The 23,909-nt window shown below is 40.6% G+C and overlaps 1 protein-coding gene across 13 annotated transcripts in view; it reads right to left on the bottom strand.

Annotated features, from left to right (window-relative positions):
- Positions 1–23,909, bottom strand: part of LYRM4 (LYR motif containing 4) — a 158,431-nt gene that overhangs the window by 64,338 nt on the left and 70,184 nt on the right. For 3 of the 13 annotated variants that reach the window (XM_072814059.1, XM_072814060.1, XM_072814066.1), the window contains 2 exons: positions 18,775–18,811; positions 3,988–4,829 (listed from right to left, as the gene is read on the bottom strand). The exons of 3 other annotated variants lie outside the window; for them this stretch is intronic. In XM_072814059.1, the coding sequence (XP_072670160.1) occupies positions 4,780–4,829; positions 18,775–18,811 (87 nt within the window). In that variant the 3' untranslated portion in view covers positions 3,988–4,779. Of the gene's footprint in view, positions 1–3,987; positions 4,830–15,177; positions 15,374–18,774; positions 18,812–23,909 lie in introns of those variants that run through there. 7 more of the 13 variants (XR_012025531.1, XM_072814064.1, XM_072814069.1 and 4 more) reach the window with 3 other exon arrangements.

Below are 23,909 nucleotides of genomic sequence, written 5' to 3'. Positions count from 1 at the left end.
CTGGAATACTGTCCCCTGCAGTTCTTGGGGATGTTCTGTTCAACAGTTGTAGTGGGTCCCAGCCAAGGCAACCAGATGGGTGTGAAGAAGCCTCCAGGTATTTTGACTTCTAGCCGACTGAGTTATCCCCAGCAGTTTAGTGTTCCCTAGTAAGGCTGACATCATGCATCAGAGACACATAGTCTCTGACAGTACCCACTGTGTGCTATCAGTTCTCTGTATTTACGAGTCTGTGCCTGTTTCATTTGTTTTGCCTTTTAGAGTCCAAATATGACTGAAATCATATGGTATTTCTCTTTCACTATCTGACTTATTTCACTTATTGCCTTCTAGCTCCATCCATGTTGTTGCAATGGCAAGATTTCATTCTGATGGTGTATATATGTAGTGCAGCTCTTCTTTATCCATTCATCTACCAAGTTTTCCTGGTACTTACGTTGCTTCTATATCTTGGCTATTGTAAATAATGCTACAATAAACACTGGGGTGCATATATCTTTTCCAAACTCCTGTTTTATTTTCCTTTTGGGTAAATACTCAACAGTGGAATTACTGGATCTAGATTTGTCTTTGGAAAGGACATTTTCATTTTTTTTGTCCTGAAATCAAGAATGATGCCAGCTGATTACCTATTTCACAAGTCTTTCCAAGTTTGGGGGAAAATGAATCTTAGATTTCCCAAAGTGAAAGAATATTATTTTATCACCATTGGAATGAAGATGGAGGTATTACTTCCAAAACTTCCTGTATATTTTCTAGTTTCTCATCACATAATTACACATAAGCACTGTTGTACTTAGGGATATACTTCTTTGATGCTCTAAATGACACGTTTCATTTTGTTTAGGATTGTTGGCTCTTTGAAAATACCTTAAAAATCTCATTTATATGTCATAAATGTGTGTCAAACTTGAGAATGGCGATATGAAAGGTAAATCTGGAAGTGTGCTAATATAGCTGCATCATTAATAATTGAGGTAGGACTACTAAGGTCTCCCATTTCGCTGTGTGTTTAAGGGAGCTGTGCTTTTGTGACAGCTGTGACCACTGCTGAAATATAAGATTTGGCACAAAAAATTCACAGATGATTTTAGAAATTTCTCAACTCTGTGTTTCACTGCTAGCTAATGCATCTTCTTAAGGCTTTCCTTAAATGGCACAGTTGATGTATTCTTGAGGATCTCAGAAAGAAGTTTTCCTGGTAACGCAATGATAGTCAGGAATAATCACGCCCTGGCTTGGAATGAAATCTTCTGACCAGAAAACCCTGCCCCTGTTCTCCAGGGTGATTTCTTTTTAAGTACTGACTGCTTCTTTAAGAGCATAATTCAGTGATACATGAGCTCTCTGGTGCCAACACAATTATCATCCACGTGAAGGATGCTTGTTTAATTTACCTCTCAAGCTAGACTCCCATGTTGTCTTGTTATGACAGGCTGTTTCTGTCCTACTGGTCTGGCTTGAGGGATATTTTACTTAAATGTTTGTTTTTTTCTTCAATCATTTTGGCTACACTTATCAAATATATCCTTATGGTGCCAGGTTATTTCAATGACTTACAAAAATATAAAATCCAACTAGAGTCATAAGATGCTCTAACTTATCTTCCTTGAGTAGTTTGAGGGGCTAATGTACAAGTTATCACTCTAATAGTGTCTGTTTTCTATTATTCTAAACGAGTCAGGCCAAATGCATTATTATTCATTATTATTTACTATAATCATTAGGAAATGAAGATAGTCTTCAAGAAACAGACGAGACCTCCCACCTTTCTTAAGACTGTCATTTGTGGAGATGATAATGAATTCCAGGGATGGTGTCTTTGTTCAAAACATTTCTGAAAGCCACTCCTCTCCCTGGGTTCCTGCTATCTACCCATGTGTGCCACCACTTTTTACTATATATTTAATTGTTTGAGAAGATCTGTCTTCCTCTAAAACTGTCAGCAGCTAAGGAGTAAGGACTGGAAAGGTCTGCTCATCTTATGTCCCTCTTGTCCCACAGAACACTTGGCAACATGGTAGGTATTCAATATTTATTGAATGAATAACTCATACATTCATTTGCATATTGCCTGTGTTGTCAAAGTTTCATCCTTTGAGGGTCGATTTACCTTTCAGAAATAGTCAAAAGTGATTCACAGTCAAGTCTGAAGAAAGAGGCCATGATAAAACTCAATTTTCTTATGTGCATTGGAAACTGACACTGATGGCAATTCTGAAATGGAAGTTTATTGAAGTAAACAGGTAGGTCCTTAAGGCAAATAATTTAAAGAGTCACACTTGGATGTAGAATTTCTCATGTGGTTCTTAAAAATCATTGTTCAGGATTCTTAAGCATAACTTTTTTTTTTTAAAGCTTCTAAAAGTGAACTGCTTTCCTGCAGATGTATCTGTGTTTGTGTATAAATGAAAAATACAAAAGTCACTTATTTGTATCAGTGTTTCTTAAAGGCACATGTGAATATGGGTAGATTTCATACTCTGGCAATCTGTATTAGTTTAAAAGGGACCAAAAACACATTTAGCCTTTCCATCTTGGCTTCCTGTTCCATTTCTTTCTGTTTCTCTATATCTCAGCCTGAAGCGAGGCACCAGTGCAGGCTGGAAAGAGACAACCTTGCGCCTTCTCTGGCTCACACCTGTGGCAGGCATTGTGTACTGGTGTAAACATCTTTCTCCTAATGCCTGTGGTGTGCAGAACTGGGGAGAAATGCAAAAATGGTGACGGAGTGAAAAGCAAGCCGGGTCAACTCAGGAGTGAGTAATGTCAACATTACGTTGGAAGTGAGATACGCTGAGGGTGAGCTTCATTGTGAGATGGCCGGAAGCAGACAGCCTTGGCCCAATGCGATCCCATTAACCTTGATTCAGGGCTGAAGCTTAGCCTTCCTCTGCACCCACCATTCTTTACTCAACTGCTCTAAATGCCAACTTTTAACTCAAATGGACGTATTGCAAAGTTCATCTACTTAGACTTCTTTAAACCCCCCGGTGTATAACTTACATATAGTAAAGCATTTACACCATTAATGAATCAAGCTATCTCTGTTATGGCTGTAAGCAATTCCCTTCCCTGGCAACTTCTAAAAGGGACAAGTGAATACATTCACTTTTAGCATAGGTCACTTCAAGAACAAGAAGAAAGACCTAAACAAGTTTAATCCCCAACATTATTTTTAGTACGGTCCAAAGACGTTGAAAATCAGAAAAAAAAAATTTTTTTTTTAAAGTTTTCACGGAAAAGAGATTTTATACATTTTCTGTGAAATGACAGGCTAGAAGAATCAATATTGAGCACCGCAAAACAAGCTGGTCCTGAAAGTGAACTTCACAACCCACCTGATTACCCTTGTCTGCCTCTGCCTCTTTCTCTTAACTGTCTCGGTCTACTTGGGCTGCTTTAACACTGGGTGGCTTCTAAAACAACAGACACTAACTTCTCATGGTCCTGAAGGCTGAGAGCCTGAGATCAGGTGTGAGCACCATCGGGTGCTAGTGAGGGGCAGACTGGTGATATTTCCTCGTGTCTTCACATGGTAGAGAGTAGAGGGAGGAGGCACACTCTATCAGGACTCTTTCAGGACACATCCCATTCACAAGGGCTCTATCCTAACGACAACTAATCCTAAGTACCTCCCAAAGATCTTGCCTTCTAATATCATCACATTAGGGGGCGAGATTTCCACATATGATTTTGAGGGGACACGATCATTGAGTCCCTAACAAACACTGAGGACCACTCTCTAGCTACCATGAAGACGGTCGGTCGGTAATCCAGGCCAGTGTCTGATAGCACCAAAGCAGCTACAGATACTCTTTTTTTTTTTTTTAAATAATAAATTTATTTTTTATTGGTGTTCAATTTGCCAACACACAGAATAACACCCAGTGCTCATCCCGTCAAGTGCCCCCCTCAGTGCCCGCCACCCAGTCACCCTCACCCCCCGTCCTCCTCCCCTTCCACCACTCCTAGCTACAGATATTCTTGTGTATGCTTAGCTAGCTCCACTTCAAGTGTTGGCTGGAGCCACCTTTTCACCATTTTGCTTTTTAGGGCTCTGCCAGGGTAATGCTTCCCGAACACCTCTACTGCTCCATCCTGTTTCACAGGCAACTGATGCTGATGCTTACATAATCCCACTCAAAAACAGAGGCACCAGAACACCCTCAGTTGGATGTGTCCTTTGTGTCTCCATGGACTCTCTGCTTCCAAAAGTGGAATTGGCAGATTGTGCTCCCCTTCCTTGCAACTCCCCCCCCCATACTTACTCCACACATCCCAAAACAGGAGAAAGGTTATGAATCTACAGGATCTTATTGATCTCTGGGAGTCTCACTTACAAAGGAGTCAGTCATGGCTCGCTGAGGGTAACGCTTCAACGAAGTGAAGATTTAACTGAAATTTACACCAACAACTACTCACCCCTCGTTCTTCCTTAGAATGCTTAGTGAAACACAAAATAAAAACACATATTGCAATCATCCAGACAACGTGGCCAAGACTCTAATAGAGAAGCAGACAGATTACAGAGGGGATTGAATATGAGCCCAGGCCAGCTCGGGGAACCTGGTAATTTTGGACAATAAAAAGGAACCATAGATCAGCTAGCCCGTCACGCTTATTTTACAGCCCAAAGAGGAAAATGGCTTTCCCCAAGCTGCGCTGTCAACTTCAGGCAAAAGTATAAGGAGCAGTGAGAGGGAGGCTGCCGGATTCGCAGGGCGGCCCAGGGCCCTGTGGGCTGTACAGCTGTCTCATCCCAGGGCTGGCTGGTTCTTAGGACTGCGCTCTGATCCAGGCTCTAAGGGGAAGTCTAAGATACGAAGCTGGAAAAAGAGAAAAGACTATCAAAGTGATGAAAAGGTGCTATTTCCAATGAAGATTTCCTATTCAAAGTTTTCCTACAAATAGGAGAAGGAATGAGGTAGCTGCTCCCCACCCGAATTCCACTTCGCCTGCCTTGATCCCAGTGGGGAGGTTGGAAGATGTGATGCCTTATACTTACCAAGTGTCATGGTTTGAGAAAGACAAGTCTTTCATATCTATATTACCTTTTCTGACCCAGAGAGAAACAGGAGCGGAAATGAATAGAATGGGTGGGTTCAAAGTTTTCTCTGGTTATACTTCCCTGCCAGAGTGGGTTAAAATCAAGTGAGTTATTTTTTTTTTAATATTTTTAATTTTTATTTATTTATGATAGTCACAGAGAGAGAGAGAGAGGCAGAGACACAGGCAGAGGGAGAAGCAGGCTCCATGCACCGGGAGCCTGATGTGGGATTCGATCCCGGGTCTCCAGGATCGCGCCCTGGGCCAAAGGCAGGCGCCAAACCGCTGCGCCACCCAGGGATCCCTCAAGTGAGTTCTTTTAAGGAAGAGGGCTGACTAGCAGTCCAAACTTGCCATTTCAGAGTGGAGTAAAGCATGGATTTGCATGTGCGCACACACACGCATGCGTGGTTATACACCCTTGTACAACTAGGAAATGATATATTTTCATCGTTAAGAACATGCTCTGACCTCACTGAGATGCACAACTGAAACAACGGGGGAGCAGACACCTCTCAACAACTCCAAGTCAGAGCCCAAGCCAGTATTATTGTTGTGGTCAAACATATAAAACCTAACATTTATCAATCACCTAAACCACTTTTTAGAAAAATGTACCCATACATTTTTATAAAATTGTGGTTAATTATACCTAAAATTTGCCATTTAAACCACTTTGAAGCGTACAGTTCTGTGGCATTAAATACATTCTCATGCTTGTGCTACCATCACCATCATCAATATCTGTAACTTTTTCAACTTCCCAAACTGAAACTCTGAACCCATTAAACACAGACTCTGTTCTCCTGGCAACCATCATTCCACTTTTTTTGTGTCTATGAATTTGGTTATACTAAATACCTCTGTACATGGAATTGTATGAGATGTGTCCTTTCGTGACCAGCTTATTTTCCTTCATATCATGTTTTCAAGATTCCTTCCATGTGCTGCCATGAGTCAGGGCCTCATTCTTTCTAAGGCTGAATAATATTCCACTGCACATCTAGACCACATTTTGCCTATCCCTTTATCCATCAATGGACATTTGGGCTGCTTCTACCTTATGGCTATTGGGATTCATGCTGTTGTGAACATGGGTATAAAATATCTCTTTTGAGATTCTGCCTTTAATTTTTTTGGGGGTATACCCAGAAGTGGAATTGCTGGATCATACAGTACCTCTATGATTATTACTTTTTTTAATATTTATTTTTATTTATTTATGATAGACATAGAGAGAGAGAGAGAGGCAGAGACACAGGCAGAGGGAGAAGCAGGCTCCATGCCGGGAGCCCGACGCGGGACTCGATCCCGGGACTCCAGGATCGCGCCCTGGGCCAAAGGCAGGCGCGAAACTGCTGAGCCACCCAGGGATCCCCTATTATTACTTTTTTTTTTTGAGAAACAGTCATACAAGGTGAGTTTTGTAATATCTTGCTCCATCATGCTTATAATACATTTTGGGCTATGGCTCTGCTTACTATTAATTCCTTACTGTGCTTAATCACAGGAGATGTGACTATATCAGATGGAGTCTTATTATGCCAGTCACACAGGCTAATCAATTTCCTTTACTTCTAGTCACAAGCCGCAGTTTCTCAGGTAGAAACAAACAAGCTAAGTCTCAATGCAAAGCCACAAATGGTGATTCAGCTAAGTAAGTAGATTTGTTTGCTGGGCGAAGCTGAGAATGTTAGCATCTTCCAGGAGATGATCACTGATGAAATCTGAAGAGCCTATAATCCTAGAGGCTCCTATAGAACCTCTTGATTGTTCTGAAGTTTCTATCTACTTTTTCTGGGGTCACCGTGCATGGTGGTGCAGGTACACACTGAGGCCGTCTTGGCCCTTTTCTCATACTTGTAGCTGTTACCTGTTCCTGCCCTTTCTCTGACAACTTTGGTCCCTAGCTCAGTTTTCCTGTCTACTCATTGCTCTGCCTGCGTTTTTAGGTTTATCAGCTTCTACGCTAATGACCTTTCAAACACCCTGCCTCATACCTATTATCCTCAAGTCCAGTCCTCCCTAACGTCACTTACCCTTGGTTATGGACCTCACCGACATAGCCAAGTCCAAGACGGTGAGTTAATCTCTCATCCTTCTGCTTTTCTCAGTCTGTCACCCCAAGCTTGCTCCTGCTTCTCAGCATGGCCTCCAGCTGATGGGTCTCTTCCATTCTCATGGCCCACCTGCCCCTTCCAGCCCCACAGCTATGCCACCCAGCTTGGACCTGGGGGCTGGTCACTGCACTGATGCTTGCGTGGGTGCCCTTGCTTCATCTGATTTCTACTGCTGCATTTTCCCTGCCAATCCCAGCCTGGCAGATGGCATTAACTGCTCTATCTGCTCCAAATGTTGCAAAACAAGGCTGATTGATCTCGCTGCTAAAATGCGTCTTTGACTTTCCTTCTGTCACCTCAGTTGCACAATGACCCTTGGATGCTTTGTTAATGGCCGCCCTTTGCGTTCTTTACATCTAGTCTTATCAACAACCCTCTTTATTTCTTTTCACGGCAATGCATTCTTAGCCCTACCTATAAAACTAAAGTTTATGCAGTTCTGCTAATTTCTTTTAAAGAATTGAGAGCATGTAAGATAGATGGATTTTCACGCCCAGAAAAACAACAGTAAAAGAAACTGTTGACGTATTTGATGCCATATTACATGGTTGTTACAGTACCAAACACAAACCTGCTTGAAACGTGAATGACAAAGCAGGAAAAAGAAAATGTGTGCTTCTTCTACTGTTCCTTCTTTGCCTCGGATCTGTCCTTTTTATCTATTCTACTCTCTTTCCCTTCTCTAATGGTACTTGAGGCTTCTTGAGGAAAACTACTTTCCCCTGGTTGCTCTGGGATATTGATCCATTGATTTTTTCCTATTCTTTATTGTGTCTTCAATGATTTCTTTTGCATTGACTCCTTCCTCTTGGTCAACACACATAATGAAATCTTGGCGCCTTGAAAAAAATCAACCCCTCTCCTCCGAAATCCCATATGGACCCATCTACCTATTTCCCGACTTCTCAAACAGTTCTCTGTTCTCTCAGGCTCTTTACTACTGAGCTTCTCTTCCATGGTTGGTGCCTCTGCCTCTGGGTCACCAGCTTGCCCTGCTGATCCTGTTCTCTCTCATTAAGTGGCTCTCAGAAACACAAACGGCTTCCCAACTGCCCCTTCACAGACAGCTTCCTGATGAGCTCTAAGTCATGGACCCAGCAAATATCATGCTTAGAAAACTCTGTTCTGAATGCTCTCTTGGCGTCTTTTCTCTCTGATTGCTCCCTCTAGGCAACACGGCCCAGTCTCCGGGTTTTGCCTCTTCTCGGAAAACTTTCAAACTTCCATCTCCTGCCCTCTGACCTCTAGGTCTGCATTTTCGCTATTCGCTGGACATACCTAGCTAGGTGGTATAATGGTGGCATGTCTGACTCGGTATGGTTCTGGGAGAACATTTCCTTCCTTCCCATGGGTCCTTTGTTCTCTATTGGTCATAGTAGTCCAGTTGAACAAAGAAACAAATAAAGTACAGACACACACAGTTGTATTGATTTAACAAATGAACTTTACCCATAAAAGGGCAGCTTGGATTGGTGCCCAGGAATCAGGTGGTATCTACTTCAGGTCCTGCAATCTCAAGTATTCTTTTTCGTTTGTTGGTAAGATTGAGATTGGTATTAATTAATGTGACATTTCTGAAACTCTAAACCTACAGTGTTAGTTTTCTGGAATAGGTTTAGGAGTAAGTACAGAAACTGGTTCTGTAATGACTACTTTTGTGTTGTTACAGCTACTTTTTAAGATGTTTGCAGAGTTTTGGGGTATCTAGGTGGCTCAGTGGTTAAGTGTCTGACTCTTGATTTTGGTTCAGGTCATAATCTCAGGGTCATGAGTTCAAGCCTTGCACTGGGCTACATGCTAGGCATGGAGCCTACTTAAAAAAAAAAAATAAAGATGTTTGGAGAGCTTAAAAGAAGCAGCTCTATTGGATTAGTAACTGCTTCTTATTTTATTTTTAAAAAGATTTTACTTATTTGCATGAGCAGTGGGGAGGGGCAGAGGCAGGAGGAGAGGCAGACTCCCCAGTGAGCAGGGGGCCTGATGCAGGACTTGATCCCAGGACCCTTGGATCATGACTTGAGCTGAAGGCAGATGCCCCAGTAACTGCTTTATGTAATCAATACATAAATGTTTAGCAAAGATCCACTTTAGAAGTTTCAATTATTGGATATATAAGATTAATAAACTGGGAATAAACTTATCTGTGGCCATAAGCCCTCTGGATATTAAAAGGCAAATGACACGTTAGAGGTATGTCTCTTTTTGTCTTAAAAGTAGTTTAGAGTCATGGCTTTACCATGACTGGGAGAGTCCAGGTGCTTAGAACTACAAGCTTTAAAGAGGTGGTCCGAGATGTGAGCATGTTTAAGAAGCACTGTTTAGATTCTTTCTTTAATCAGCATGGTAGACAGAGGACAGTTAAGCAGTTACTAGTCACTTAAATTACTAGTCAAATGGCCATCTTGCTAGACATAGATGGGCCTTCTATATTCTCCATCTGAAATGTATCAGTTTTCCAAGAGGCCGTAACCTAAGAGCAGGGAATGGGGAGATTTCTTATTATGAAAAGATTTAGTCTGTGTGTGTGTTTTACTTCTATAGTCTAGTGTTTGTCACATCAAGTTGTAGAAACTATAATGACAGCATAAATCCTTGATTTTAAGTGAGTACCTGGCACACACATATTATTTCATTACTAATGGCTTTTCTTCCTGCCTTTCCTCCTCTGGCTTAGTTTCCATGTGGAGAAATGTTAACCTAATAGCCAGTGTGCATTTATTTAGAAAGGCATTTGGGAACAGGGTCTCTTGCTGGCTAATCCAGAGCTTATGGGCTAACGGCTACAGGAGAGAGAAAAAAAACGCTGCTTTGTAATTTCTGGCCTTTCCTATGATGTATAACTGAAAGGCTCCTTGTGCTTTCTATCACCACACAGCATTCCCCATCTGTTATTGGGGCAGTCATTTTAAATACGGAAATGTGGGGTTTTGCAGCTTCGAGTGGCATGCATTGGTTTCAGCCTTAGTGAAAATACGTTTATAGTGTCTGGAGTAAAAGAAACAAAATGAATAGTAGCTGTCATCATTATTATTATTACTCTTACTATTATCATCATTATTATATTTGGAACTATTATTATTTAGTTCCACACCAAAAGGGATTAACATGTACCAATAGAATAATTCTGTGAGATCCCAGTTATTAAGACATGTCCAGAGAGCCTACTACTGAGTCAAATTCTTCTACCTGCATACAATCTCCTATTGTGAGTTTCATATCAGACCTCATTTGTCTTTATCCCACATCCTCCCTTTCCCCCCACTTCAGATCCACTCAATCAAGTATATGGTACAAAAGGGATAATTTCTCATCTTTTGGTTACATGACTAGAAATAAACAAACTGGGCAGGGAAAAGAATCTGGCCATGAAATAAGAAAGACTGCATCTTATTTAAAGCTCTATTTGAGATGTTAAGAATAATAAAAATCAAGTCTCCTTTTCTCTCCTTGTGTATCAAAAGCTTTTATGGAAGGGACTAAGGGGGAAATGTGGTCTGTTTTCCTGGTTTCACACTTGCCTTTTTTGATGACAAATGTTTTTTCTTATATATTTTTAATGTCTACATGATATATCTTGTGTATTAAAATAAATAGGCAAATTCCAAAAATCTAAAGCAGAATACAAATGGTGAGTGGTGTGGCATTTCACAATAAAGGGGTTCAAAATTATAAATCCCTGGGATAGTCTCCCCTCCTTCCTCGAAAGAGCTGTCTCTTTAAAAGAAAAACAGCTATACTTTTCTTTCCCCATTTAGAAGGCAATAGATATCAAACAACCTAGTGTTCACACTTCTATTAAGGCTTGATTTTACTCTGAGGAGAAGTCAGAATCCTACAAAAACAAAAAGGACTTGCTTATATTTTATGAAGCTCAACCATATTAACATTTTAATAAACTGATTTAAGCCATCTGGTGTTTAGAAAATGGGTCTGGTTCTCCAAAGAAAATAAACAAGATATAAATAACTCTTGAGTTCATATTTTTTTTTTTAAAGGAAAAGAAGACTCTCGATCATATACCCTGCCTCAACATTCACTCATTTCAGCACCAACTCTGTTGAGTGCCGACTGCAGTTCAGGAAGTGTTCTAGGTTGTCATGTTAAAGAAACAGTCTGCTCCGAGGCACCTCCAAAGGGCAATAAGTAAACAGAAGATGCGTGCAGATACCAGCAGAATGACAGGGAGCCGTGTGAAGGAACGGAAGAACAAATGTGATTGTGTGGCTGCTCCCAAGTAAAATGTGAGGGGCCCCTCCCTCTGGATAAAGCCCACACATGGGGTGCAAGGCCCCCAGGTCTCCAGCTCTTGCTTCTCTCTGCAGTTACAGTAAGCCTCTCTTCACCAGAGCCCTCGTCCTCCCCTGGTTAGCGCTCCTGGGAGCCTCCCCTTGAACAGCGCCCTTTCTCCCCAACCTCCCACCCCATGTGTTCTGCGGTCCTTGTACTTACTTTGACTCATTACAATAGTGTCCTGCGCCTTTGCCTGGAGGGCTGAGTCTGCCTACCACCACCATAGTTCTAATGTCCAGGTGAGTCCGGCACGAAGGATAGCTATTTGTCCAGTGAATGAATGGATGGATGAATGAATGAATGAATGAATGAGGGAGGGAAGATATGTCTGTCAGTGACGCTGTGCTGGGGTTGGGGGGACAGGAGGTTGGCTGAGTCAGGGGGATGTTGGCTGAGCACAGACATCTAAAGTGGCCACAGTGAGGATTTTCCTAAAACAGAGCTTGTCTTTCCGATGGAGGCTAAGCTTCTGGAGAAAGACTAACAGACAATGGAAAGAGATGGGTTCTGGCTTCAAATGGCCCTGGGTTGAAATATGAAGTGAATACAAACATATGCCTACTTTGTCAAAGACGAGCTATAAAAAGTCCACAGTATGATACCTGACACAGAGTGGGGCCCTCAATACAGCAAAACCTCATCTTATTTAAAATACAATACAAAATACAACACTATGGAGTCTCTGCCCATATGAAACCCAGCATCCTGTAGGAGAGATGGACCCACTTGGAGGCTGAGAGACAGTAAGTAGCTCCCTAAGGATCACTGGGCTGGTAAGTGGGAGCAGCTGAGATCTCAGAAGGCTTGTCTGGTTTCAATGTCTATGCTCCAAGGGGAGGTGATGACTAGAGGCAAACTTAACAGTCATCGTCAAGGGGGACAGATGCATCATGGTGGTGGATGTGATCAGAGGGAAAGGAAGGGCCAGCCAAGGGGACTGGCAGGGGTGGGAGGTGGGAGTCAGGAGTGAGGATGCCAACAATGCAGAGGACCTCTAGAATGGCTCTTCAGAGGGGTCAGGCACTGCTAGGATGCCTACTTGGACAATATTTGTGGCCATTAGGAACCTGGTTACTTCTGGAAGAGCTGGCTTATCATTGGGATGACAGGGGTTGCGGTGTGAAAGGAAGATGAGGAGATGGAACTCGACCATGTAGCACAAGGGAAGCAAGGAGGGCAGGAGCTTGACATGGAAGCAAAGAAGCCTATGTGTACTAAGTGGGAAACGCGAATGTGCTTTACAGAGGGAGTGTTGGAGCCAACAGAGGGAGAAAGGAGGCTTTAGGAGGGCGGGCAACTGAAAATTAGTGGGATTTCAGAGGCAGGAACTGTGGTAACTGACTAAACTAACTTGGGTAAAAATAATGGGTGCTTCTTTATGAGCTAAATGGAGGGAACTGAAGTTTCTGGCCTGGTAAGTTTGATTAGAAGAAAGATGCCTACTTATTCGATAAATGGTACTAGGACAAGGGAATATCATTTTGGATAAAGTTAAGCTGAACCCATACCTCCATTATTACACTAAAGTAAGTTTTAGATGCATCAAAAATTAGACATGAAAAAGTAAGTATGAAAGCACCAGAGGAAAATACAAGAGAATTCTGGAGTCTCGGATTGGGATTTTGGCATGATGCAAAATTTATAGGCAACAATGTAAAAAGTAACTACACACAAATTAAAATCCTCTGTATTAAAAAATATAGTAATGAAGGCCAAAAAGTAAATGAAAAATGGGGAAAACAGATTTGTGATAATTATGACAGGAAACAATAAAACAGTGAATAAATTAACAAAGAAAAACAGAGCTGGGTAACATACATAAACTATCCTTAATTTGACCCATACAACCTTTTACAAGTTGGACTGGTAGAGAAGAAAATGTTTGATATTCTTGGGGCTCTAGAGTGAGGTGAAGACAGGGTTGGTAGGATGGTAGCTTGCTGGGCAGCATGGGAATGCTGGGCTGTGTTTTCAATGCCCACACCTTTGACTCAGCTCTTCCTCCTCTAGGCCTTTATTCGACATGAAGACAGGTACTGGGATGTTTGTGGGTGCATTGCTCATGATGACAAACAGCTGAGGTCACTAAATGTCCAACACCAGTTAGTTAAATTACCACACTGTGGAATACCATCTAGCCATTAAAGAGGGGGAAAGGGTTGTTATGTTCTGGTATGGGAGAATTTACGTGGGGAAAAAAGAGACTGTAAAAGAGTATTTTTAGTATAATATTATCTGTTTTAAACAGAAGAGTTCACACATATGCATACACATATACTACCTCTAAATGTACAGGAAATTTCTAGAAGGCTACATAAGAATCTTAACGTGGGAAGTGAGATTTAGAGTCAGGAGAAAAGAGTGAAAGCAACTTTCTTCTGCCTTTTATCTTGAAAATGTAGTATTTTGATCAAAAAATTGTAAGTAAAGAGATGTAAATGTCTGAAAGACCAAGTTACCCAACTTGCAAATCACAGGTTGTATTCTATTCCCCTTTACTCTAACATTTGACAACGATCATCATATCAGGTAGATTCTTAGGAGCTAGGGCTCTGAGTCTGTGTGAATCCTGGGTCCCTTACTTATTAATGACAACGGGTATATAATTAACTGCTCTAAACTTCAGTTTCTTCATCTCATAGTCCTGGCTGAAAGATTAAATGAGACAGTGCATGTAAATCATTTAGCATACGACGTCAGTGCTCAATAAATGTGATCTATTATCATTATTAATAAAACTCTTTCATCTTACAGTTTGTCATTTCCTTTTACAAATAATTCTTACTTGATGCTTGCTTTTCAGATGATAAAACATTATTATCCTATCTTAATTTCACAACAGCCCCCATTTTTACTGAGTTTCAGAGAAATTAAGTCGTTAGCCTAACATCACAATTGAGGGTTTAACAGCAGATCTGATTTGAAAAGTTTTCTCCCCCTTGATCACAGCTGTCTGCCGACCAACAAGCCCACAGCCTCTATATTTTGACACGAATTAATGATGATTGTAAAATCCTAGGCATTAGGGACCATGAAGCTCTACATTACTTCATATGGTACTTTGGACAGAGGAAACAAAAGCACTATTTACAACTCAATTCTGCTGATAGGTGCAACTTTCCTTAAAAAGAGTTAAATGAATCTGTCTACATGGTTAGCAATGCTGGCACAAAGAGTTCAGAAAATATAGAAAAGAAAAAAAAAACCCTCACAAAGATGGTTAAATCACCTGTCTGAAAAATCAATACATGCTTCATTTACCCTATGAATCTGACCACTGTTGTCCCAAATCTAGGCATTTTTATTAGAGTACTACTATGTTCAATGATTCTTTATATAACAGAAGTTGATCTGACTCAAGGAATTTTTTTCCTGAAGTAGAAAAGTAGGCTGATATTGGCATCTTCATTTAGTAGACAAGACGAAGAGATTTTATGCAATTTTCCCAAGGTCCTTTAGTGATTTAAGGGCAGAAACAGATCTGAGTTCAGTTGCTTGCTTTCTAATTTGCCTCAAATACCACACACTGAGATCACACTCTTCTCTGCTTTAATTTTTTCATAGGATTTTCCTGGAATCAGTTCTGAGTTTATTTTGGTATAATAAAGTATTACACTGAGCACACAGAATAGATAGTACTGGAGTCTCAGTAAATTCCTTAATAGACTCAAAATAATTGATTTCCTTGAGTTTTTTTTTTTTTAAACAGTTCAGCTCAAACTGAGAATGCACATTTTTAAAAATAGCTTTGACTTCTAAATGCTCTCCTTATGTATAAATGTATTTTAGCACAATGCAACTTTGCTTAGGAAAAATCTACTTACAAGAAAATTCATTTGGTATTTTGTAGTAGTATCATCTCTGTTCTGAGCTATCTTAATGAAGAATCAACGAAATATGATGGCTCTAATAGGCTGTGCATTGAAAATTAATTTGATGTTATTCATTTAATTGAAATCACCACACCCCCTCAACACACACACGCATGCATGCACAGTATGACTGACCACCTCTGATGTGACTGAAGACTCTAATCCAGAAAACATCATTTATTTTTAAATTTTTTTCAAAGATTTGTTTATTTATTTTAGAGCTGAGTGTGGAGTCCGATGTGGGGCTTGATTCCACGACCCTGAGATTATGACTCAAGGCCAAACATTGGATGCTCAACCAACTGAGCCACCCAGCACCCCAGAAAACATCACTTAAATCAGTCATCTTCCTCTGACATCTTGGTAAGCATTTTTGTGTTAGACATTTTCTTGGAACATAATGCAGTTAGAAATCTCTGTGCCATATCTCAGCTGCCCAAAATTGAGTACTTGGAGGGAATGACGTAGACAGTGTGAGTTAAAATTCCTATGTTTTAATGGTGAGGTGGAAGGACAGCTATTGATTGATTTTTTTCTAAAGATTTTATTTATTTATTCATGAGAGACATCAAAAGAGAGGCAGAGACACAGGCAAAGGGAGAAGCAGACTCCATGCAGGGAGCCCGATGTGGGACTCGATCCCGGGACTCCAGGATCAAATCCTGGGCTGAAGGCAGGCGCTAAACCGCTGAGCCACCCAGGCGTCCCTGATTGATTGATTTTTAAAAAAGATTTTATTTATTTATTCAGAAGAAACACAGAGAGAAAGACAGGGACATAAGCAGAGGGAAAAGAAGGCTTGCTGCAGAGAGCCAGATGCAGGACTTGATGCCAGGTCCCTGGGATCATGACCTGTGCTGAAGGTAGACACTCAATCACTGAGCCACCCAGGTGCCCTGGACAGCTATTGATTTAAGTGACCTCAAAATTCCAATATTTTCCCCAGTAAATGCTGCTAAGAATTCATTGGTATGTTCCATTCCAAATGAAAGAAAGATTAAAAACTATCTGGGTTGCAGGGTGCCTGGTTGGCTCAGTTGGTTGGGTGTCTATCTTCAGCTCAAGTCATGATCCCAGGATCCTGGGATCCAGCCCTGAGTTGGGCTTCCTGCTCCGTGGGGAGTCTATTTCTCCCCCTGCTCTTGCTCTCTCTTTCTGATAGATAGATAGATAGATAGATAGATAAATAAATAAATAAATAAATAAATAAATAAATAAATAAAATCTAGGTCGCAATTCCCATTGTGGGATGTTCCTAGTTTAGAGTCCCAACAGTCAAAATCAAAGGTACTTAATCATGGTATATTCTAAGATCTTAAGTGGAAAAATAGATCAGACCTATGGATTGGTCAGTCTAGGTTCTCAAGTTAGTCTTCCATAGTATAAATACATTAGGTTAGAACAACTGAATTTATGTAACGGATCAGGGAACTTCAAACTCAAAGTGTCATTCCCCAAACTTCCATAACCAGAGTTACTAGCATTTAGTTATGGAGAAGAAATGTGAGTTACTGATTATGAGAGGTAAGCGTTCACTGTACTGAGGATTACAAGAGAACCTGTAGGAACTAATTATGAATATAAAATATCCCAACTCTTCTCTCGAAAAGTGAGAATTTTGGATGCAGTCATACACATTTCTTAACATCAAATAATAGAAAAGCTCCTAACAGTCTCACAACTACTTATCAGAATTAAAGCTAGTGTTTGGAATCATGAAATGGTATGATCCGAGTAGGCATGAGAGAGCTCCTTGGAGAATGTGGTCTTGGATAATTTTCATACTTAAATCTTGCAAACTGATTTCCGAACCTGAGCCCACAGCTTCAAGAAACCCAGATATCTTATGCAAAACTCTGTCTGTATAAATAGGTGAACATTATTTCTGGGGAAAGGGTGAAGAGCTTTTGTGAGACGTAAGGCACCGTCTTTAAAATCTACCTCAAAGCCAGATCTCTGGGGAAATGGCAGATGAGGAGGACCCCATGCTCGCCTCCTCCCCGGGAAACAACCAGGTAAGACTCACAGCTGCATAAATAAGCCAGAAAACAAACTGAAGACGGCAAAACAAACTGCGCAGCTAAATGTAGACAAGAGGCTGCAAGGAAGGGACTCAGTGGGGAGCCGACGCACCTGCGGGGCTCTCTGTGGGAGGGAGGGACCTGCAGGTGCTAAGAGGGGAGAGAAACAGACCCCTAGGCCGGGAAGGCAGATCCCTGCAACATTTGGCTTTGACAACCAGAGGGGCTGAATATCAGGAGTTCTTACAGTCAGTGGGACTTAAAACCTTGAATTTTAAAAATCAGCTGGTTCAGCTCTGGAGAGCAGGGAGGGGAAATGAGTTCTTGCCCTTAAAGAGCCAGCACAACAAACAGCCCAAGGAGATACATCATGAAAACAGCAGTTTGAAAACCGGGCTGAGGTCTGTAGAAGGGAGAGCTGTTTACTCATCGCAGAGCTAGCTGTTCTGGAGGGACAGAGATTCTTGGGCGATTCCTCCAGAAACAAAAGAGCTAGCAGGTGGCATTTCTCTCCTCTGCTTCCCAGCAAAATACACAGGCACCTGCAGGAACCAGCAACTGAACTTGAGAATGTTCCCCCTCCCCCTACCACTGTACTCCAGTGGATCTGTCCCCTCTCGCCAGGCCTGCCACAGTCCCTGTGCTGCAGGCCTGCACCCCCGGGCCTGTGAGCAAACCTAGCAAACACTGTTCATCCAGCCCCTCTGCATGTTGCAGATCTTGCCCCTCCATTATGCTCTTGGCAACAGCCCATCCAGAGCGGTGCTACAAGCCTAGCAGTGTGTAAGCACCTCCAAAAGGGGTCATCACCACTCCAAAGACACTCCTGCCCCAGAGAGAGGGAACCGTAACCCCACATACTACTCAGACTGGCGCCCCAGCAGTGCACTGTCCTAACTAAGTATGACTACAGGCCTACTCACCAGTAAAAGCTTCTCAGGGGACCACACAGGGAAAGCACCTGGCAGTCTGGTGCTCTAGTCTTCCACAAACAGCTGGCCTGACTCAACTCAAGCCCAAGGAAGCCCCAGACTGGTCCACTAACACCACAGGGACCGAACACTGCCCACAATAAGTAAAGAGAGCCACTGCAGATGACTGGACTAGAGGAAAAAGCAGCATAGCCACAACAGCAGGATGTACCCAGAACACGCAGGAGACACCTCTGAAATACCAGGTTCTTGTGAAGAGGGGACACTGCACTGCAGGGCACTACAGACCTCTTCTTCATAAGGCCACTATTTTCAAGAGTAAGAGATGTGGCTGACTTTCCAAACACAGAGAAACAGAGACAGACAAAATTAGGAGACAGAGGAATATGTTCCAAATGAAAGAATAGAACAGAATCACAGCAAGAGACCTAAGCAAAATAGAGATAAGAAATACATATGAATTTAAAGTAACGGTCATAAAGATACTCACTGGACTTGAGTAAAGAGTGGAGGACATCAGTGAGACCCTTAACAAAGAGATAAAAAAAGAACCAATCAGACATGAAGAACACAATAAATTAAATTAAAAATATGCTAGATGGAATAAACAGTAGATTAGAGGAAGCAGATGTCTCAATGACTTGGAGGACAGAGTAATAGAAAGTAATCAACTGAGGAGGTGAGAGAAAAAATTATGCAAAATAAGAATAATTTAGGGAACTCAGCGACATCAAGTATCATAATATATGTATAAGAGGGATCCTAGAAGAAGAGAGAGAAAAGGGGGCAGAAAATTTCTTTGAAGAAAATAATAGCTGAAAACTTTCTGAATCTAGAGAAGCAACAGAAATCCATATCCAAGAGGCACAGATTATCTCCTAACAAAATCAAGCCAAGTAGATCAACACCAAGACACAGAATAATTAAAATGTCAAAAAGTAGTGACACTTTTCAAAGCAGTGAGAGAAAATAGTTTCATATAAGGAAAACTCCACAAGGCTATCAGCTGATTATTCAACAGAACTTTGCAGGCCAGAAGAAAGTGGCAGGATCAGGCAAACTGACTTTAAAACAAAGACTGTAACAAGAGACAAAGACACTGTATGATAGTAATGGGGATGATACAATAAGAAGTTATAACAATTATAAATATTTATGCACTCAACATGGGAGCACCCAATATACAGCACTATATGCAGATATTAGTAACAACCATAAAACTAGTATTAATAATAATACAATAATAGTAGGGAACTTCAAACCCACTTACTTCAGTGAACAGATCATCCAAACAGAAAATCAACAAGGAAATAGTGGCTTTGAATGACACACTGGACCAGATGAATTTAACAGATAAATTCAGAACATTCCATTCTAAAACAGCAGAATATATATTCTTTTAAGGTATACATGAAATGTTCTCTAGACTAGATCACATATTGGGCCACAAAACTATTCTTGACAAATTCAAAAAGACCAAAGTCATACCATACATCCTTTTTGACAACAACACTATGAAACTAGAAATCAACCACAAGAAAAAAATCTGGAAAGACCACAAATATATGTAGGTTAATAATATGCTACTAAAAAATGAATGGACTAACCAAGAAATCAGAGAGGAAATAAAAAAAATACATGCAGACAAATATAAATGAAAACACAATGGCCCAAAGTCTTGGGGAAGAAGCAAAAGTTGTCCTGAGAGGGAATTTTATAGCAATACAGATCTACCTCAAGAAGCAAGAAAAATCTCAAATAAACAACCTAACCCTACACCTAAAGGAGCTTGAAAGAGAGGGACACCTGGGTGGCTTAGGGATTGAGCGTCTGCCTTTGGCTCAGGGCCTGATTCTGGATTCCTGAAAAGGAGTCCCGAATTGGGTCCCTTGCATGGAGACTGCTTTTCCTCCCCCTGCCTGTGTCTCTCTCTTTCTGCATCTTTCATGAATAAATAAAATCTTAAGAACCCCCCCCCCCCAAACCCTCAAAAACCCCAAACCAGTAGAAGGAAGGAAATAATAAAGATCAGAGGTAAATTAAATAGAAAACTAAAAAACCAATAGAACAGTTCAATAAAACCAGGAGCTGGTTCTTTAGAAAAAACAAAACAAAACAAAACACAAAATTGATAAATGTTTAGCCAGATTCATCACAAAAGAAACAGAAAAACAATCCCCCCCCCAAAAGAGGACTCAAAGTCAGAAATAAAAGAGTAGAAATAACTGGTATCAGAGAAATAGAAAAGATTGTAAGAGAATATTATGAAAAATTGTATGCCAACAAATTAGATAACCTAGAAGAAAGGGATAAATTCCTAGAAACATAACGTCCCAAAACTGAAGCAGGAAGAAATATAAAATTTGAATAGGTTACCAGCAACAAAACTGAATCAATAATCAAAAAACTCACAACAACAACAACAAAATCCCAAGGAGGAGATGGCTTCACAGGTGAATTCTACCAAACATTTAAAGAAGAGTTAATACGTATTCTTCTCGGGCAGCCCAGGTGGCTCAGCGGTTTAGCGCCGCCTTCAGCCCAGGGCCTGATCCTAGAGTCCCAGGATCGAGTCCCACATCAGGCTTCCTGCATGGAGCCTGCTTCTCCCTCTGCCTGTGTCTCTGTCTCTCTCTCTCTCTCTCATGAATAAATAAAAAAAAACAAAAACAAAAAACTATTCTTCTCAAGCTATTCCAAAATATAGGAGGAATTAAAACTTCCAAATTCAATCTATGAGGCCAGCATTACCTTGATACCAAAACCAGATAAAGACTCCACTATAAAAAGAGAACTATAGACCAATGTGTCTGATGAATATAAATGCAAAAATTCTCAACAAAATATTAGCACACTGAAGCAATAATACATTAAAAAAATCATTCACCACAGTCATGTGGGACTTATTCTTGGGATGCAAGGGTGGTTTAGTATTTGTGAAACAATTAACATGACACATCACATTAACAAGGGAAGAATAAAAACCATATGTTCATTTCAAGAGATCTAAGAAAAAGCATTTGACAAAGTACAACATCCATTTATGATACAAATCCTCAACAATGTAGGTTTAAAGGGAACATACTTCAAGATAGCAAAGGCCACATATGAAAAACTCATAGCTAACATCATACTCAACAGTTGAAAAACTGAGAGCTTTTTCCTTTTCCCTACGGTCAAGAAGAAGACAAGAATGTCCACTCTTAACAGTTTTATTCAATATAGACTAGCAGTCCTAGCCACAGCAATCAGACAAGAAAAAGAAATAAAAGGCATCCAAATTGGTAAGGAAGCATAACACAAATGGAAAGATATTCTATGCTAATGGATTGGAAGAACAAATATTGTTAAAATGTCCATAACTACCCAAAGCAATTTACAGATTTAATGCAATCCCTATCAAAATAGTAAGAACATTTTCACAGAACCGAAACAAATAATCCTAACATTTTGTATGGAACCAGAAAAGACCCCGATTAGCCAAAGCAATCTGCTTTTGTTTTTAAAGATTTTATTTATTAATTCATGAGACACACACACACACGAACAGAGAGAGAGAGAGAGAGAGAGAGAGAGAGAGAGAGAGGCAGAGACACAGGCAGAGGGAGAAGCAGGCTCCACGCAGGGAGCCTGACGTGGGACTCGATCCTGAGACTCCAGGATCACGCCCTGGGCCGAAGACAGGTGCTAAGCCGCTGAGCCACCCAGGGATCCCCCTAGCCAAAGCAATCTTGAAAAAGAAAAGCAAAGCTGGATGTATCACAATTCCAGATTTCAAGTTGTACTAGAAAGCTGTTATAATCAAAACAGTATTGTATTGGCACAAAAACAGACACACCCATCAATGGAACAGAACAGAAAGCCCAGAAATAAACCCATGATTATATGATCAATTAATCTTTGACAAAGGGGGCAAGAATATGAAAATGGAAAAAAGACAATCTTTTCATCAGGGGTGTTGGGAAAACTGGTCAGCTACAAGAAAAGAATGGAACTGGACCATTTTCTTACACCACACACAAAAATAAACTCAAAATGGATTAAGGATCTAAATTTATCAGGTGAGACCTAAAACCATAAAAATCCTTGAAGAGAGGACAGGCCTAGTGATTTTTCTGACATCAGCCATAGCAACATCTTTCTAGATATGTCTCCTGAGGCCAGGGAAACAAAAGCAAAAATAAACTACTGGGCTATATCAAATCAAAATCTTTTGCATATAAGAGGAAACAATGAAACCAGAAGGGAAATTAATGAATGGGAGAAGATGTTTACAAATGACATCTCTGATAAGGCTTTAGTATTCAAAATATATAAAGAACTTATATGACTCAGCATCCCAGAAAACAATAATCCTATTTAAAATTCACAGAAGAGGGATGCCTGGGTTGTTCAGTGGTTGGGCACCTGCATTCGGCTCAGGTCATGATCCCGGGATCTGGGATAGAGTCCTGCATCAGGCTCCCTACCAGGAGTCTGCTTCTTCCTCTGCCTATGTCTCTGTCTCTCTCTCTCCGTTTGTGTCTCTCATGAATAAAAAAATCTTAAAAAAAAAATATATAAAAAAATGGACAGAAGATGTGAGCAGACACTTTTCCAAAGAAGACATACAGATGGCCAATAGGCACATGCTCAATATCATTCATCAGGGAAATGCAATCAAAACTACAATATCACCTCCCACCTGTTAGGCTAAAATAAAAAAGACAGGAAACAACAAATGTTGGTGAGGAGGTTGAGAAAAAGGAAACCTCATGCACTGTTGGTGGGAATGCAAACTAGTGCAGCTACTGTGAAAAGCAGTATGGAGGTTTCATAAAACATGGAAAATAGAACTACTCTATGATCTAGTGATTGCACTAATGGGTATTTACCCAAAGATTACAAAAATGCCAATTCAAAAAAAAGGATATATGCATCCCCATGTTTAAAGCAGCATTATTTGCAATAGCCAACTTACGGAAGCATCCCAGTGTCCATTGGTAGATGAATGGATAAAGAAGATGTGGCATATATATATATGCAAGGAAATATTGTTCAGCCATAAAAGGAATGAAATCTTTTGCCATTTGCAACAGAGTATAACGCTAAGTAAAATAAGTCAGTCAGAAAAAGACAAATCCCGTACGATTTCTACTCTTACCTGGAAAAAGAAACCAAACAAAGGAAAAAAAAAAAAAGACAAACCAAAAAACCAGACTCTTAGAGAGGACAAACTCATGCTTAGCAGAGGGGAAAGGGGTGGGGGATAGGTGAAATAGGTGAAAGGGAAGAAAGAGTACACTCATTATGATAGGTACTGAGTAATGTATAGAATTATTGAATCACTATATTGTACACTTAAAACCAATTAATTAAAATTAATTAATAAGAATTAATTTATTCATGAGAGACACAGAGAGAGAGGCAGAGACATAGGCAGAGGGAGAGACGCAGGCTCCCCACGAGGAGCCCAATGCCGGACTCGATCCCAGGACTCCGGGATCATGCCCTGAGCTGAAGGCAGACGCTCAACCACTGAGCCACCCAGGCATCCCTAACACTAATTTAATACTGTATGTTAATTATATTGGAATTAAAAAATATAATAATTATAAGAAATTGCCTCAATACCTTAAAAACCAC

The sequence above is a fragment of the Canis lupus genome, chromosome 37, assembly GCF_048164855.1.
Source record: "Canis lupus baileyi chromosome 37, mCanLup2.hap1, whole genome shotgun sequence".
NCBI classification, from domain to species: Eukaryota; Metazoa; Chordata; class Mammalia; order Carnivora; family Canidae; genus Canis; species Canis lupus.
Note: the sequence above shows the minus strand (reverse complement) of the source record. Positions and strands in the feature narration are given on the sequence as shown.